Source organism: Kogia breviceps, chromosome 10 (assembly GCF_026419965.1).
Source record: "Kogia breviceps isolate mKogBre1 chromosome 10, mKogBre1 haplotype 1, whole genome shotgun sequence".
In the NCBI taxonomy this organism is placed as follows: Eukaryota; Metazoa; Chordata; class Mammalia; order Artiodactyla; family Physeteridae; genus Kogia; species Kogia breviceps.
The window spans coordinates 45,375,451-45,395,112 of NC_081319.1; the positions used below are offsets into that span (position 1 = coordinate 45,375,451).

Sequence of the window (19,662 nt, forward strand, 5' to 3'; positions counted from 1 at the left end):
ACGCAGTGGCCACGTTTCAGTCCTCCAGGCACTGCTGACACACCTGCCCACCAACGGCAGTTAAACCGTCCTACTACCAGAGTAATCTATCAAGCTGCCCCCATCACTCCAGAAGTGAGAGACAAGGCCCAGACTGGGAAGTCAGGTGACCTGGATTTTAATACTGAATATTTTCCTTCCCTAGCCCCCAAACTTGGTAACATCCCCCGCCCCTGTTCACTCTGCAGGGCCCTGGTACCTTCCAGTGGCGAGGCATCTCAGTGTATTAAGATGATGAGTTGCTCCACTATTGGGGTATTGACGGTCTTACCAGAATGAAGCCCCCTGACACTCAACACCCTTCTTCTCTTGATTCCTGCCAAAATCACAGGTACCGAGCCCTGGGCTAGGCTCACAGATGCAAAATAAAACCATAAATTTATATCTCGTAAGCCTGCTGGGAGTTAGTTCACTCCGTAAATACGAACTGAGTGCCCTCCCATGTGCCAGGACACAGAAATGAAAAGAAATCATGGCCCCCAGGAACCCTCTGTAAAACAGGAAGGGGAGGTGAGCACCTTTCTTCTTGTTTCATACAGCAACCACTTATCACTTACTTTCCCTGGGCCAGGTAAACTTAAGGCACATCATATTTACATATCTTGTATTCTCTCATTTAAGTCCCTTGCTGAGTAGTTAGCATGTCTACGTTACAAACAAGGAAGCTGATACTCAGACAGGTCAAGTAACGTGCCCAGCGCCTCACAGGTAAAAGTGACGTGGCTGGGATTCAAATCCAAGGTGTTCCAGCCTGCAAGGCCCAGGCGCTCCCACCACACCAGTGAGTCCTGAGCATCTATTTGTCTCTGCTTCCACATCTTTCACACACAAACTCACAAGGTAGGTTGGGGATAGGGACTGGACTCCTAGCAGAGATTCTGACACCTCCCTCCCCTACTCCTCACCTTCCCAGTACACATTCCTGTATCATATCCCTCTCCTCCCTGAAAAAGAAAAGTGCTTCATAAATCTAAGCACTATTATCGTTTTAAACACTGGCAACACTCAGCTCTTCTACTTTCGAGAGGTTCCTGTTAAAAGCAGACATGGGCTTTGAATGCAGAAGAATCCCAGGTGTGCAGCATGTTTACAAATGGAAGAGGTGACTTACGCTTTGGAAAGAACTTACAGCTCAGTGTTCTAGAAGGATGTGTCGTTGGTGCCCCCGCCATTTCTTTTCCCAACCTTTTCTCTAATTCAGTATCAAAGACTCTAACCTTTTTCAGACTGACACCAGGTATCATGTAGATCAAAGTCGGTCATCAAGGTCAAAAGCAATACTTGGCAGATATTATAGGGAAAGATTTAGAAAGATGACAGCAGTAAAATACAAAGTGGTGCTGAAAAAAAATGAAAGAATGAAAAACAGTGATCTATTGGTACACTAACAAATTGAAAAAAAGAATTAGAAAATATTTTGTACAAAGGAGTTTCCTTTAAAACACCCTACCTGATCACTTGAAAAAAAGAGGATTTCTACGTTCTGGAATTTAAAGAATTTTTAGATTTCTGATTCTTTTTATCCACAACCTACACAATCTTTTACAGATTGATATCATCAAAGCATCTTGTGAGAGTAACTATCAACTACACCTTGAAGAATTACATAAAGCTACCACTGTGGAAACTGAATGAAGAATTACATGAAGCTACCACTGTGGAGACTGAAATAAGAAACAATGCTCTAGATAACTTAAAAGGACCAACTGCATAGCACAGGGAACTCTACTCAATACTCTGTAATGACCTACATGGGAAAAGAATCTAAAAAAGAGTGGACCTATGTGTATGTATAATTGATTCACTGTGCTGTAAAGCAGAAACCAACACAACAATGTAAATCAACTATACTCCAATAAAAATTTAAGAAAAAGAAACAATGCTCTCTCAAGAGACACTTATTAGAAAAGAGAGGGAAAACTAAGAGAAATCCATAATTCAGGATTCCATAAGTACTTAGCCAAGCTTTACTGTTCATTTAGAATATGAACAAATAAAAACAGCAATGTAGTCCAAAGGCCATTTTCATCTACTGGCTTTACAAGTTTGGGTTAAAACGTATTGACTAACTATCATCTTGGTTGAGGGGATCCGGGAATTATTTATTAAAATACACGAGACAAGCTACATACTTCACCACCTTAACTGCAGGTAAAAGATAATGATGAATAACAGAGACTAAACAGGGGTCTAGGGATTCATTCTTAAGAGGCTCTGCTACTGTGACTCTTGGCAAGGTATCAGAACAGTCTGCTTTCAACATCAACTTCTGCATCTATTCAAGCCAGGATGCTACCAGTGATACACATCTCTTGCAATTTTACTAGGATTCTAAATATAACAGTGAATTCATATCGCCTGTGTGCTATCCCATGATCTAAGTAGCAGTTGACTCAATTCTTTAGAGAAAACATGAAAGGAGATAAGCATGTGGTGGTACCTAACACCTAACACAGAAAGTACTACTCAGTGAACTCACGTGCCCTTCCTTCCTCAGAGCACGATGCCAGGTTACAGTCTGGGGCTACCTGACTTTTCTATAGACACTAAATATTGGGGTGGCCAAAAGATTCATTCAGTTTTTCCGTAAGATGGCCCTAGTAGCACTTAGTTGTTTTTAACTTCATTTGAAACAATTGTGTTAGTGACAGCTGTCGTATCAGCATGCATTTAAAAAAAGATTTATCAAAATTGGTGGATTTTTGTGTAGCCATTTTAATATTGAAGATGGAAGAAAAAAAGCAACATTTTCAGCATATTATGCTTTATTATTTCAAGAAAGGTAAAAACACAACTGAAATGCAAAAAAGAGTTGTGCACTGTATGGAGCAGATGCTGTGACTGATCGAACGTGTCAAAAGTGGTTTTCAAAGTTTCATGCTGGAGATTTCTCGCTGGCCGATGCTCCGCGGTCGGGTAGACCAGTTGAAATTGAGAGCGATCAAACTGAGACATTAACTGAGAACAATCAACGTTATACCATACAGGACATAGGTGACATACTCAAAATATCCAAATCAAGCGTTGAAAATCATTTGCACCAACTTGGTTATGTTCATCGCTTTGCTGTGTGGGTTCCACATAAGTTAAGGGAAAAAAATCTTCTTGACCATATTTCCGCATGCGATTCTCCATTGAAATGTAATGAAAACGTTTTGTTTCTAAAACAAATTGTGATGGGCGATAAAGAGTGGATGCTGCCCAATATAATGTGGAATGGAAGAGACCGTGGGGCAAGTGAAATGAACCGTCACCAACCACACCAAAGGCTGGTCTTCTTCCAAAGAAGGTGATGTGTATATGGTGGGATCAGAAGGGAGTCCTCTATTATGAGCTCCTTCCAGAAAACCAAACTATTAATTCCAACAAGTAATGCCCCAATTAAACCAACTGAAAGCAGCACTCAATGAAAAGTGTCCAGAATTAGTCAACAGAAAACACATAAGCTTTCATCAGGATAACGCAAGACCGCATGTTTCTATGATGACCAGGCAAAAGCTGTTACAGCTTGGCTGGGAAGTTCTGATTCATCCGCCGTATATACCAGACACTGCACTTCAGATTTCCATTTATTTAGGTCTTTACAAAATTCTCTTAACGAAAAAGATTTCCATTCCCTGGAAGACTGTAAAAGGCACCTGGAACAGTTATTTGCTCAAAAAGATTAAAAGTTTTGGGAAGATGGAATTATGAAGTTGCCTGAAAATGGCAGAAGGCAGTGGAACAAAAAAGGGTGAATATGTTCTTCAATAAAGTTCTTGGTACAAATGAAAAATGTGTCTTTTATTTTTACTTAAAAACAGAAGGAACTTTTTGGCCAAACCAATACATCTCTAGCCCTCAAAACCATCTTGCAGGGGGCCTGATTTCTCCAGCTCAAAGCTAAAGTAATCAAGACAGTATGGTAGTGGCACAAAAACAGAAATATAGACCAATGGAACAGGATAGAAAGCCCAGAGATAAACCTACGTACATATGGTCACCTTATCTTTGATAAAGGAGGCAAGAATACACAATGGAGAAAAGACAGCCTCTTCAATAAGTGGTACTGGGAAAACTAGACAGCTACATGTATAAGAATGAAATTAGAACACTTCCTAACACCATACACAAAAATAAACTCAAAATGGATTAAAGACCTAAATGTAAGGTCAGACTCTATAAAACTCTTAGAGGAAAATACAGGCAGAACACTCTATGACATAAGTCACAGCACGGTCCTTTTTGACCCACCTCCTAGAGAAATGGAAATAAAAACAAAAATAAACAAATGGAACCTAATGAAACCTAAAAGTTTTTGCACAGCAAAGGAAACCATAAACAAGACCAAAAGACAACCCTCAGAATGGGAGAAAATATTTGTAAACGAATCAACAGACAAAGGATTAATCTCCAAAATATGCAAGCAGCTCATGCAGTTCAATATCAAAAAAACCAAACAACCCAATCCAAAAATGGGCAGAACACGTAAATAGACATTTCTCCAAAGAAGATATACAGATTCCAACAAACACATGAAAGGATGCTCAACATCATTAATCATTAGAGAAAAGCAAATCAAAACTACAGTGGGGTATCACCTCACACTGGGCAGAATGGCCATCATCAAAAAGTCTACGAACAATAAATGCTGGCTGGAGAGGGTGTGGAGAAAAGGGAACGCTCTTGCACTGTTTGTGGGAATGTCAATTGATACAGCCACTACAGAGAACAGTATGGAGGTTCCTCAAAAAACTAAAAATAGAACTATCATACGACCCAGCAATCCCACTACTGGGCATATACCCTGAGAAAACCATAACTCCAAAAGGAGTCATGTACCACAATGTTCATTGCAGCTCTATTTACAATAGCCAGGACATGGAAGTAACCTAAGTGTCCATCAACAAATGAATGGATAAAGAAGATGTGGCACATATATGCAATGGAATATTATAGCCATAAAAAGAAACGAAATTGAGTTATTTGTAGTGAGGTGGATGGACCTAGAGACTATCACACAGAGTGAAGTAAGTCAGAAAGAGAAAAACAAATACCGTATGCTAACAAATATATATGGAATCTTAAAAAAAAAAAAAGGTTCTGAAGAACCTAGGGGCAGGACAGGAATAAAGATGCAGACATAGAGAATAGACGTGAGGACACGAGGAGGGGGAAGGGTAAGCTAGGACGAAGTGAGAAAGTGGCATGGACATATATACACTACCAAATGTAAAATAAATAAAATAGATAGCTAGTGGGAAGCAGCCGCATAGCACAGGGAGATCAGCTCGGTGCTTTGTGTCCACCTAGAGGGGTGGGATAGGGAGGGTGGGAGGGAGCCGCAAGAGGAAAGAGATATTGGGATATATGTATACATACAGCTGATTCACTTTGTTATACAGCAGAAACTAACACACCATTGCAAAGCAATTATACTCCAATAAAGATATTAAAAAACAAAAAAAAACCATCTTGCAATTCCACAGTATCAGTCATAAGGGAAAGCAAGTGTGAGGGTTTATGTGTTGCATATGCATGTATATGTATGTGTGCGTATCTACGCACATACAAACACACTATATGTGCGTGTGTACGCGCACCTAAAATCTCAATCCGCTGCTGCTCGCTAGCTAATCCATCCTGTTGGGGGTGGGCTGCAGTGCCATCTCTGGACAGGAAAGACTACACACTGCTTGGTCAACCCCACAGTCCAAATGATCTCGGGGTCACCAGCAGTTCCCCAAAGAGTACTCACCAATTCTCTGCTTGGGCCTCTCCTGCTTTCCTTCAGATTTTGTGTTCAAATTACCTGTCCTTGACACTGGTCACCCAAAGATGGCTAATAAATATGGTATACTCTCCCTATGGAATCATATGCTCTTTTCCAAAAATAAAGACACATTCAAGGAAGGTGAGAGAAAACAGAAGGAAAGGGAAGTGGGACATGGCACAGCGTTGTTCAAGATGTGGAGAAAGAGGTCCTCTACCTGCAGAGCCAGTCGCACGACCCCGGAGGTATAGGTCAGCATGCTGTGCAAAATATCAAGCAGGGAAAATAGCAAGGCGGCTGCCATCTCGTTGTTGTTTTTATTGTCCACATCCAAGCACAGTGTGGCAGTTTCAGTGAACAGGTTACAGACATGATGGACCAGTCCTGGGGGTAAAATAGGAGAAGGGTAAAACATTCATCATACAATATAAAAATAACGTTTCACGTAAACCCAGCAGAGCAGGCTTACATAGTCTACGTTGCATAAACTCTAAACGGTCCTTCAACTGTATTTGTACCAGGTACACTTGGGAAAGGTTTCTAAAATGCAAGTTCCCAGGCCACACGCCCAGACAGTCTGCTCAGGAGCCTGGAATCAGGCCTAGGAATATACTTGTTAAAAAGCTCCCCCGCTGATTTTGATGGAAGGGTTCCCCAAGTTACACTTTGAGAAGCACTACACTACATGGACAGGCTTCACAGGGATGGAAGACTCCCTGACACTGCACAGTGCTGTATGCAAACATCCTGTCCCCAGGCTCTGTTTAAAGGTACAGTTCTTCATGGGGTGGCTCAGGGACCACAAGTGAACTGGGGGATCTATCTAGGATGGACGAGTAATTGGGTCACCTCGAGAGGTTAAAGAAATGAAGTGATTTTTTTTTCACATGCATTCCAAAATGTATGATAATGATTTTAAGCAATGTGAAATTGAGAAATTGCCAGGTCTGTCTCTGCAAACGTCTGTCTCTGCAAACCTCAAATTCACAGTGTGGCTGGTCTTCATCAACTTTCATTTTGATGTAGTTTGTTATGACCAATACATTTAAGTTGGCATTTTTATTATTATTGTAATGCAGCATTACATTTTGAATTCCCAAAATGATTCAGATGTAAATGTGGTGAAAAGACAACATGAAATGTTATAAACCGAAACGGTAAGGGGGTCCTTTAGTATCAACAGATCTCAATGTTGTAGAAAAAAGCAAATCTTCGAATATAAATATTTTACACAAGCAGATGGGGAAAAAAACATGGTAAGGAGGTAGGACATGTGTTGTAAGCTGGACCGGCAATCCACATATTTATTGGACCTGAAATCCATTGGTCCCTAGTTCTCAGGACAACTGCATGGAAACTCTGCCAGGCACAGCCATCCGAGCTTTGGTACCTTTCCCAGACATTGCACACTGTCATTTCCAGTAAACCAATCTAGTGTTCCTACACAAGTGCAAAGTAATTAGACTATAAAAGCAATTAATTTTGTCACTAAAGGCAGAGAGAAACCAAAATTAGAGCATCATTCAAAGTTGTAATCCTTGTGGCAAAAACTGGTATAAGCCACAAAGTTGAAAATAAATGTACTTGAAGGGAAAGTAGAATGAATTATTTGCAAAATTTATCAAGTGACAAGGTTTGATAGCACAAATCATCAATGACAGACAGTAAAGAAAATCAATTATTAGGACACATGCATTACACCGACAGGCATTCTCTTTTGAGTTAGCATGCATCACTCAAGTGCACGCTATGAATCAGCACTTGGCATTTGTGAGCTGCAGGTAGGGTAGAAGGGCTTTAAAACGTAGTATGTGGTAAACACACGCTGTAAGAGAAGATGTTCTCTTTTGGGGAGTTCATGATTACTTTGTGACACATCATGCTAATGGTCAGAGGTGCAAGAGACCCAGCTATGTGAACAGCAGAGAAGGACATGGCCCTTCAGAAGGAGGAGGTAGGCCCCTGGATACCCATCTACACGCTGCTTGATTCAGACGAAACAGCTGATGAACAACTGTGCTCTTCCTGATCTTTATTCAGTCTTCAAGCAAGGAGCACAAACAATGAATGCAATTGAAGCCATGCTGGGCTGGCAAGCCTTTCCAGCCTGTGGAAACAGCCAACAAACACCAAGCTCTGATATTACACTCGGAAGTTACCTGCTGTCAGGGAAGGTGCTCATATGAGATTAGAAATGAAGTATGACCTAAATATTTCTTCATAATTGTGAAAATGCCAGCAAAGCCCATTAATACGATGTTAAATGGCCTAGCTCAGCCTTAGAGCCAGTGCTCTTCATAGACAAAACTTTCATTTCAGATGAAAATACAAGTTTTTCTTGTTTAAACATTTAATTATGAAAACAAAGAAAGTCATGAGAAATTTCAGTAAAATGAATCCCTATCACCCTCTTTCATAATTATCAATAGATTGCCAATATTGTTTAATTATCCCCATCTACTTTTTTTTAGTATTTTAAAGCAAATTCTAGATATCATCTTATTTCTCCTCTAACTACTTCTCTAAGTCTCACAAATACCTTTTTTTAAAAAACATAACCACAACGCCATTACCACCTAATACAATTAACCCACTTCTTAACATACTCAATATACCATCTGCGTTCAAAACTCAACTGTCACAAAACTGTCTTTTTTGTACAGTTCATTTGTTTGACTCAAGATACAAAGCAGGTCCGCACATTCCATTTGGCCGCAGATCTTAAGTCTCCTTCAACGTCTAACAGTTGTCTTCCCCACCTGCAATTTTTCAGGCCATTTATTTGTTGGTGAAATGAGAATATTTTTCCTGTAGATGTTCTTGTTGGGTTGTTATATCCCTGCATTTCCTGTAAACTGGTAATTAGACCTAGAGACTCAATTTAATTCAGGTTTGATTATTTTGGCAATAATATTTGGAGCTGGGTACTCTGTATATCCTGTTGCATTATATCTGGAAGGATATACCGTCTAGTTGTTCTACTCTTAATGATGCTGAAATTGACCCATGGGTTCATGGGTTGTTAGCCTAACTCATCCAGTATAAACTTCCCCATCAAACGTTATCTACTAATAACCAACGTCCAGTTGTATTATTTCATTAGACATGGCAATATGGAATTTTCAAATTCTGTCATTCCTTCTATATTTTTTAATCTGCTTTTCTTCTATAAATAAACTTCCTTTATCAACTTATTTTCTTATCATAATATATGGTTTGTAAAGGAAAGGCAAGGTAGATGCTTCATAAATGTCTCTTTGTTATCATTTACCAGTTTTCACAACAATGATTTTGGAGTGTTTGCAAGTCCCAAATGGGACCAAGGTAGGGGGGTGGGGGAAGCTAGAAATACCAAGGTTACTGATCAGTTCACTTTGGAGCATCAATGTGAATATAACAAATTTTAAAAATAATATATTTTATGGATTTTAGTTGATTTCAATCACTATTATTTTTATGCTAAACTTGTTCCATCTTTGGCCACTGAGAGCCCCTTGAAAGTGACCTACCCTCTACTAAGATAATACGTCTCAAGCTCATCTTATGAATTTCTGCCTAAGACTGTGCATTAGCTACCTCTCGAAGGAGTCCTGGCTTCTTTTAATGAGACTGGTATTTAGAGACCATGGTCTCAGCACTAGAAACACGCAGTGCTACTGGGTCACTGATTCAGTGGACAGAGATAAGATGTACACATCTTTTAGACAGAAAAAAAATAATGAGTTCAAGTAGATATTTCCAATTCCACATTCCAGAAATGGACCATAATCCCTAAGCAGCAAGGGAAAAAAGACAAATAACATACAAGGGAACTCCCATAAGGTTAATATCTGACTTCTCAGCAGAAACTCCACAAGCCACAAGGGAGTGACATGACATATTTAAAGTGATAAAAGGGAAGAAACTACAACCAAGATTACTCTACTCAGCAAGGATCTCATTCAGATTCAATGGAGAAATCAAAAGCTTTACAGATAAGCAAAAGTTAGAATTCAGCACCACCAAACCAGCTCTACAACAAATGCTAAAGGAACTTCTCTAAGTGGGAGACATAAGAGAGGAAAACGACCTACAAAAACAAACCCTAACAATGAAGAAAAAGGTCACAGGAACATACATATTGATAATTACCTTACACGTCAATGGATTAAATGCTCCAACCAGAAGACAGAGACACACTGAATGGATACAAAAACAAGACCTATATATATGCTGTCTACAAGAGACCCACTTCAGACCGAGGGACACACAGAGACTGAAAGTGAAGGGATGGAAAAAGATATTCTACGCAAATGGAAATCAAAAGAAAGCTGGAGTACCAATACTCATATCAAACAAAATAGACTTTAAAATAAAGACTACTGAAAGAGACAGAGAAGGACACTACATAATGATCAAGGGATCAATCCAAGAAGAAGTTATAACAATTATAAATATATATGCTCACAACACAGGAGCACCTCAATACATAAGACAACCGCTAACAGCTATAAAAGAGGAAATCAACAGTAACACAATAATAATGGGGGACTTTAACACCTCACTTACACCCACGGACAGATCATCCAAAGAGGAAATTACTAAGGAAATGCAAGCTATAAATGACACAACAGACCAGATAGATTTAATTGATATTTATAGGACATTCCATCCCAAAACAGCAGATTACACTTTCTTCTCAAGTGCGCACGGAACATGCTCCAGGATAGATCACATCTTGGGTCACAAATCAAGCCTAGGTAAATTTAAAAAAATTAAAATCATATCAAGCATCTGTTCTGACCACAACGCTATAAGATTAGAAATCAATTACAGGGAAAAAAACGTAAAAAACACAAACATATGGAGGCTAAACAATATGTTACTAAATAACCAAGAGATAGCTGAAGAAATCAAAGAGGAAATCAAAAAATACCTAGAGACAAATGACAATGAAAAAACGACAATCCAAAACCTATGATGCAGCAAAAGCAGTCCTAAGAAGGAAGTTTATAGCTATACAAGTGTACCTAAAGAAACAAGAAAAATCTCAAATAAACAATCTAAGCTTACACCTAAAGAAACCTGAGAAAGAAGAACAAACAAAACCCAAAGTTAGCACAAGCAAAGAAATCATAAAGATCAGAGCAGAAATAAATGAAACAGAAACAAAGAAAACAATAGCAAAGATCAATAAAGCTAAAAGCCGGTTCTTTGACAAGATAAACAAAATTGATAAACCATTAGCCAGACTCATCAAGAAAAACAGGGAGAGGATTCAAACCAATAAAATTAGAAACAAAAAAGGAGAAGTTAAAACAGACACCGCAGAAATACAAAGCATCCTAAGAGACTACTACAATAAACTGTATGCCAATAAAATGGACAATCTGGAAGAAATGAACAAATTCTTAGAAAGGTATAACTTTCCAAGACTGAACCAGGAAGAAACAGAAAATATGAACAGACCAATCACAAGTAATGAAATTGAAACTCTGATGAAAAATCTTCCAACAAACAAAAGTCCAGGACCAGATGGCTTCACAGATGAATTCTATCAAACATTCAGAGAAGAGCTAACACCTACCTTTCTCAAAGTCTTACAAAAAATTGCAGAGGAAGGAACACTCCCAAATTCATTCTACGAAGGCACCATCACCCTGATACCAAAACAAGACAAAAATACTACAAAAAAAGAAAATTACAGACCAATATCATTGATGATTATGGATGTAAAAATCCTCAACAAAATACTATCAAACAGAATCCAACAACACATTCAAAGGATCATACACCATGATCAAGTGGGATTTAACCCAGGAATGCAAGGATTCTTCAACATATGCAAATCAATCAATGTGATACACCATATTAACAAACTGAAGAATAAAAACCATATGATCAGCTCAATAGATGCAGAAAAAGCTTTTGACAAAATTCAACAACCATTTATGATAAAAACTGTCCAGAAAGTGGGCACAGAGGGAACTTACCTCAACATAATAAAGGCCATATATGACAAACCCACAGCAAACATCATTCTCAATGGTGAAAAACTGAAAGCATTTCCTCTAAGATGAGGAACAAGAAAAGGTTGCCCACTCTCAACACTATTATTCAACATAGTTTTGGAAGTCCTAGCCATAGCAATCAGAGAAGAAAAAGAAATAAACGGAATACAAATTGTAAAAGAAAAAGTAATACTATCACTGTTTGCAAATGACATGATACTATACATAGAGAATCCCAGAGATGCCACCAGAAAACTACTAAAGTTAATCAGTGAATGTGGTAAAGTTGCAGGATACAAAATTAATGCACAGAAATCTCTAGCATTCCTATACACCAATAATGAAACATCTGAAAGAGAAATTAAGGAAACACTCCCATTTACCACTGCAACAAAAAGAATAAAATACCTAGAAATAAACCTACCTAGGGAGATAAAAGACCTGTATGCAGAAAACTATAAGACACTGATGAAAGAAATTAAAGATGATACAAAGAGATGGAGAGATATACCATGTTCTTGGATTGGAAGAATCAATATTGTGAAAATGACTATATTACCAAAAGCAATCTACAGATTCAATGCAATCCTTATCGAATTACCACTGGCATTTTTTACAGAACTAGAACAAAAAAAATCTTAAAATCTGTATGGAGACACAAAAGATCCCAAATAGCCAAAGCAGTCTTGAGGGAAAATAATGGAGCTGGAGGAATCAGACTCCCTGACTTCAGACCATACTACAAAGCTACAGTAATCAAGACAGTGTGGTATTGGCACAAAAATAGAAATATAGATCAATGGAAAAGGATACAAAGCCCAGAGATAAACCCACGCACGTATGGTCAACTAATCTATGACAAAGGAGGCAAGGATATACAATGTAGAAAAGACAGTCTCTTCAATAAGTGGTGCTGGGAAAACTGGACAGCTACATGTAAAAGAATGAAATTAGAACATTCCCAAACACCATATACAAAAATAAACTCAAAATGGATTAGAGACCTAAATGTAAGACCGGACAGTAAAAAACTCTTAGAGGAAAACATAGGCAGAACACTCTTTGACATAAATCACAGCAGGATCTTTTTTGATGCACCTCCTAGAGTAACGGAAATAAAAACAAAAATAAACAAATGGGACCCACTGAAACTTCAAAGCTTTTGCAAAGCAAAGGAAACTACAAACAAGATGAAAAGACAACCCTCACAATGTGAGAAAATATTTGCAAACGAATCAATGGACAAAGGATTAATCTCCAAAATATACAAACAGCTCATGCAGCTCAATATTAAAAAAACAGAAACCCAACTGAAAAATGGGCAGGAGACCTAAATAGACATTTCTCCAAAGAAGACATACAGATGGCCAAGAAGTCCATGAAAAGCTGCTCAACATCACTAATTTTAGAGAAATGCAAATCAAAACTACAATGTGGTATCACCTCATACCAGTTAGAATGGGCATCAGCAGAAAATCTACACACAACAAATGCTGGAGAGGGTGTGGAGAAAAGGGAACCCTCTTGCACTGTTGGTGGGAATGTCAATTGACACAGCCACTATGGAGAACAGTATGGAGGTTCCTTAAAAAACTAAAAATGGAATTACCATATGACCCAGCAATCCCACTACTGGGCATATACCCAGAGAAAACCATAATTCAAAAAGACACATGCACCCCAATGTTCATTGCAGTACTATTTACAATAGCCAGGACATGGAAGCAACCTAAATGCCCATCAACAGATGAATGGATAAAGAAGATGTGGCACATATATACAATGGAATATTACTCAGCCATAAAAAGAAACGAAATTGAGTTATTGTAGTGAGGTTGATGGACCTGGAGTCTGTCATACAGAGTGAAGTAAGTCAGAAAGAGAAAAACAAATACTGTATACTAACACATATATATGGAACCTAAGAAAAAAAATGTCATGAAGAGATTAGTGGTAGGACGGGAATAAAACACAGACCTACTAGAGCATGGACTTGAGGATATGGCGAGGGGGAAGGGTAAGCTGTGACGAAGTGAGGGAGTGGCATGGACATGTATGCACTACCAAACGTAGGGTGGATAGCTAGTGGGAAGCAGCCGCATAGCACAGGGAGATCAGCTCGGTGCTTTGTGACCACCTAGAGGGGTGGGATAGGGAGGGTGGGAGGGAGGGAGACGCAAGAGCGAAGAGATATGGGAACATATGTATATGTATAACTGATTCACTTTGTTGTAAAGCAGAAACTAACACACCATTGTAAAGCAAATATACTCCAATGAAGATGTTAACAAAAAAAAAAAAGGAAATGTATTTTCCTTGTTTTACTTAAATTATATTGCATTAGTCATTTGCCATCATAGTCTATATGGAATTTTCCTTTGGGGGTTTTCATGTTTGGGTTTTAGGAAAGGACCCCCAGTATATGGCTAATCTCTGAATAAATATTTTAACATTCCTAAATAAATAAATAAAATAAAAATAAAAAAATAATTCAGATTTTGGCCACAGAAGTGACACTTGGCAACTGAGTTTCTCTTAGCAAATGATCATAGGATAAATGGAATAAATGCGACATGGATGGTGTCCACTGGCAGATGATGTGGGTTTTTTAACTCTCTTTCATGTATGTTCAATTGACCTTAAGTGAGCAATAATTGGAATAACTGAAGTCTAAATATCATGTGTATCACAAGTAGCCATATTTAGCCACTTGTGCTGTCATGACAATGACAATCAGAGAGAGTGGTGGCATTATAAAGTTCCAGGGACACCAGTAATAAAAAAATACAACAACAACTTATATCCAGAGTATGTAAATGATTCCTAAACTCAATAATAAAAAAAACAAAATACCGAACGTTTAAAATGGATAATAGACTTGAACACTTAGTTTACAAAAGATATGTCAGTAAGCACATGAAAAGTGTTCAACATCATTAGTCATCAGGAAACTCCAAAGTTACAATGAGATACCACCAGACACAAACAGGAATAATTATAATGAAAAAACTGACAACACCAAATGTTGGTGAGGATGTAGAATGACCAGAACTTACATATACTGCTGATGAGAAACAGATGGCAGTTTTTTATGAATTTAAATACGTATTTACTACATTTCCTAGCAATTCCACTCTTAGGGATTTATACAAGTAAAATGAAAACATATGTCCACAGAAAGACTCATTAGACCAGTGTTCAAAATAGCCCCAAATCGGAAATAGCCCAGGTGTCCATCAACAGGAGAACAGATAAACAAACTGAGATATATTCATACAATGGAGTACCACTCAGCAATAAAAAGGAATGAACCACTAAATCCCATAACAACATGGCTGAATCTCAAAAACAAGGCTGAAAGAAAGACACCGAGAACAAAAAGAGGGTATATAAACTCAGCTGTATGAATACGTTTAAAGAAAACTCGTCTATGTTGGTTGATTGAAACAGAATAGTAGTTGCTTCTGAGGGAAGGGCAGAACAGAACATTCTAGGGTAACAGAAATGTTCTATACTTTAACGAGGTGTTGGTTACAGGAATGTATGCATTTTTCAGAAACGAATGAACTGTATATATAAGATTTGTCCGTTTCACTGTATATAAACCATACCTAAATTTTAAAAGAGCTAAAGAAAATCAGTTGGGATAGACTGAGAGGTCGGAGGAAGTTAAGTGAAGCAGGAAGTGTGGTCTCTGCTGGGATGAGAGCAGCATTTACTGAGCACCTGCTTTGTGCCTGGCACTGGACTTGGCTTTTTACATTTCATATCTCTCATCTGAATTCTCTAACAGCTCCAGGGGACAGATGCTAATATCTCCACTTTCTAGATGTGAAAACAAAAACTCAGGGTATTTAAGTAACCAGTTCAAGGTCACAGAGTAAGCAGGAGTCACAAAGTGATCTGAACCTGCATATAACTCCAAGGTCCATTTCTGTCAATACCACGGAGCCTCTGGGAGCAACCAGTGGGGAAGTGAGGCCAGAAGGTCAATGAGGAAACCTCTGCAGTTATGCCATGACCAAGTGCTGGTGAGGTGGGAAGCAAGGAGGGGGCAGAAACATCCCTCAGCAAGTGTGATTTGTGACTTCCTGGCAACAGTGAAGTGTGGCCAAAAAGCCTCAGTAAGAGACAGGAGAACTAGACCCTCACTGGAGGAAATGGGCAAGTGAGCTTTGCAGGAACTATAATGTACATTAGTTTTCAAGACACACTGAGTTTGAGATAACATCCAAAAGCCAAGGCCCAAAGGCTGCTGGAGATGAAGGCCTAGAAACCAGCTAACAGTCAGATCGGAAAAAGGTAGGAGACGACTGGAGAAAATGGAAAAGTTCCCGAGGACGGGCAAGACAGAGGCCCAGAGTTAAAGACTGAGAGATAAGTAGATACCAGACAGGGGAGGAATTTACAGGGGAAGTGGAGGCAAAGGTGCCAACATAACAGAGAAAGAGCCATAATAACATAATGCCACAGACATCAACAAATGACCAGAATCAAACAGGAAAAGGGTGTCAAGGGTATCTAGCTGACAGAGTTCAAAGCCTGAGAAAAGTTCACCAATTGGGTCACTTCCAGGTTACTGATGACTGTTGGTAAAATTTGTTAAGTCCTGAGCCCTGAAGTCAGACTTCAAGTTGCCAGACCTTCCTTGTTACGTTTTCCCACATACCATGTAGGTTTTGACATATTTGCTTCCATGCTGTCCAGAATTTCCCCACAGAGGGAGTTAGGAAATAGAGTTTCTTGGAAGGCAGGAGAGCTTGGACTGGTATTTGCATAAAGCTGACCACACCAGTTGTCCACATCCTCTGTGGGAGCAAAGGAGGCAGCCTGCTGGTCCCCTCCCCTCACCCTACGGGACCTGAGAATGAGACTGTTAAAATAGGCAAAGCTCTGTGAATGAGCTAACACATGATGCATTTTACTAAAGTGAAGGCATAAATCTAAGGAGGTGGCAAACGGAAGGAAAGGAAGTTAACATTCCCTATTTCTGTACTTTCATTCTCCCCAGTCAAGAGAAAGATACTCCACCTCCAAAGAGACTGAATGAAGTTCCAGGATACTGCCAGGCTGTGTTCTCCAGAGTGAAAACTTTCCAAGGGATTCGCCTGTCAACAGGCACGTGTCTATGGCTCTTTTCTACCTTCCTCTGCCCCTAAGAAGGCTAATGACAATGCGGCAGAGGTCTGAGCCCCTGGGAAGGACCCAGCCATTCCTTTTGTTGCTGTCTTGGGAGGGGGTTTCTACTTCTCTTCTCTCAACCAGACCCAGTCTGAGATACACTAGCCACCTGTGGCTAAGGTCAGCTCTGCTCCAGACCCTCAGGGCAAACACACAGGCCCTTGCTATGTCCCCTGGCCCTCCCCTCGGGCTAGCTGGCTTGCATCCATGTGCAAGGAAGAGAAGGTTCTCCTGCATGAGGGTGTTAAGATCCAAGAGTGAAGTTCCAATGCCGAGGCAAATACACAGGGATAGCAAGAGCCAACTCTGTTTCTAGGCCAGCAGATGGACCTAGTATAGGAAGTGGGGCTAAGAGCAGCCCTCTATGGAGACCAGTATAATTAAAAGGGTTTCTGTGCATTGCTTGCCTGTCATCTCCCTTAGAGATGCTGTACAAATACATTTGGGATAGCATCCTAGTACTTCCCAGTCCTCTGGCCAAATGCCATCTTAAAACTCCATCCCAGCATCTCTAAAAGAAATCAAAATTCATTAAGTCATAGAATGCAAGAACTGTTTTACATGAATCATAACCAACTCTTCAAAAATATCCAAGAGTTATTCTGTGTTAATTATAAGCAAATCTCTAAAGGGGTCATCCCCATAAGTTATTTTCAAGCGTTTAATATTCCAGAAATATTAATGTGCATGAGCTGTTCCCAGCTTTGGTCACTGTGTCCTTATTATAATATTACTTTCTCAAAATCTGTTGGAGCAGAGAACTAATATAAGAGTACACTTTGAAATTCCAAGCTTTTGAAAGTACTTTCCATTTCTATCATTAATGATTTGAAAACAACACTCTAAATCCAAGCATAAGCTCCCCAGATAGAGGTTTCCATGCAGATAATTCTACATTTACATCATACAAATATGTGGTCATTTCCACTAGGGTTCATTAGAGTCAACCTAAACAGACAATCCGGAAGAGGAGTATAAAAGCATCTGTGCAACTCGATGTGGGGAAATGGTTTTGTTTTTCCCCAAATGATCAATGCTTAACCACCCAAAGCACCAAAGTCACATCACATCAGCTGAGTTAAACGTCTTCTTTTACATAGAACAACATGGAGGGTGAAAGTGGCAACGCTGTCCTGGATACACTGAAGGGTAAACGGAGGCATCTGTGAACAGCGTGGGTCCTGAGCTGTAGCATCCCAGCAACCATTCCGGGCCAAAATTAAGGAGCTGACACACACAGACAGAAATGACCCCAAACGAAAACACGTCCAAACATCTCTGAGGTTAAGAATTACTGAACCATCTTAGTGTCAGTCTTTGCTTCTGTTTTTCCAGTCCATTTATCTGTGTCCAACCTGCCTGCACAGGTTGGCATAGGTGCTTTCTAAGAGGCCCTGGGTGTCCACACAGTGCCCGGTGCCAGACCAACCCCTCACCCCAGCCTTCATCCTCTCCTCCTCCTGCATCTGCCCTCCCAATTATTTTTTATTTTTTTCCAGTACGTGGGCCTCTCACTGTTGTGGCCCCTCCCGTTGCAGAGCACAGGCTCCGGATGCGCAGGCTCAGCGGCCATGGCTCACAGGCCCAGCCGCTCCGCAGCATGTGGGATCCTCCCGGACCGGGGCACGAACCCCTTTCCCCTGCATCGGCAGGCGGACTCTCAACCAGTGCGCCACCAGGGAAGCCCCCAATTCTTTTTTTTGGCCGTGCCATGTGGCATGCAGGATCTTAGTTCTCCAACCAGGGGTCAAACACGCGCTCCCTGCAGTGGAAGCACGGAGTCTTAACAGACTGGACCAGCAGGGAAGTCCCTGCCCCTCCAATTCTGCATGCCTCTGCCCTGGAGCTTTGGTGTCCACTCTCACCCTCACACCCGTCCCTCCCAAACACCGAGGGCCCATGAGTTTGGTTTTCCCCAGGCAGGAGAGGAACACTGAATAAGTCTTGCTAGATGAGGATGACTAGCCAATTCATAATTCTGTGCTCTGAAATTCCTAACTCATTGAACCTGAAACGGAAAGTATGTCACAGGCTGGGACCTCTCAAATATGACAGACACTAATGTTTAAATGACATTTTTCTTCTGAAAACCTGAACATACTCTGTATTCAGGGTCCGTTCAACTACTTTCCTAAGAAAACTGTCTATGAGAGTATCTTAAAGACAAACTCACTCCAGTTCCCCTGAGTCCACAGTTGTCCCTGGATTCTCCTGTGATTAGCACAGAATCACTTAGTTCCACAGATAAAGAACACTGGACTGAATTATTCCAGGTGTACGATTTATCCTGGCCACCTGTCTCAGGGGTTGCAACGCCCTTTTCTGGTTTAAACAGAGATCCTGAATTTTAGCAACACATAAACCTATTTCTGTGTGGCCAGAATGAGGCGCTAGTTGCATACTTGAGAGGTAAAAGTTCTGGACAGAATGAACTCAATTATAAAAACCATTGAAAGGAGCAGTTTAACACATAAAGGATTTATGCACTGAAGATAACGTGAATTTTAATTACTCAGAGACAGCTAAAAGAGCATAGGATTAATTTAAACAAATATACCTGGAACAATTTTGGAAAGTGAGAATATAAAAAGTAGAAGTGGATGCTAATTTCATACCTGAAACTTATAATACAATGTTGTTTATGACTAAGTAAATTTTATTAACTCAAAGGTACAGAAACTTTCCAGTTTTTATCAGGAA

General features: G+C 39.8%; 1 protein-coding gene across 4 annotated transcripts in view; it reads right to left on the reverse strand.

The window, feature by feature from the left end:
- The window catches only part of ULK4 (unc-51 like kinase 4), a 559,443-nt gene that overhangs the window by 165,375 nt on the left and 374,406 nt on the right, over window positions 1–19,662 (reverse strand). For all 4 annotated transcript variants that reach the window (XR_010842631.1, XR_010842632.1, XM_059075830.2 and 1 more), the window contains one exon: window positions 6,009–6,175. Coding sequence is in view for 2 of the 4 variants with exons in the window: in XM_059075830.2 (XP_058931813.1) it covers window positions 6,009–6,175 (167 nt within the window). In the remaining 2 variants the exon portion in view is untranslated. The remainder of the gene's footprint in view (window positions 1–6,008; window positions 6,176–19,662) is intronic.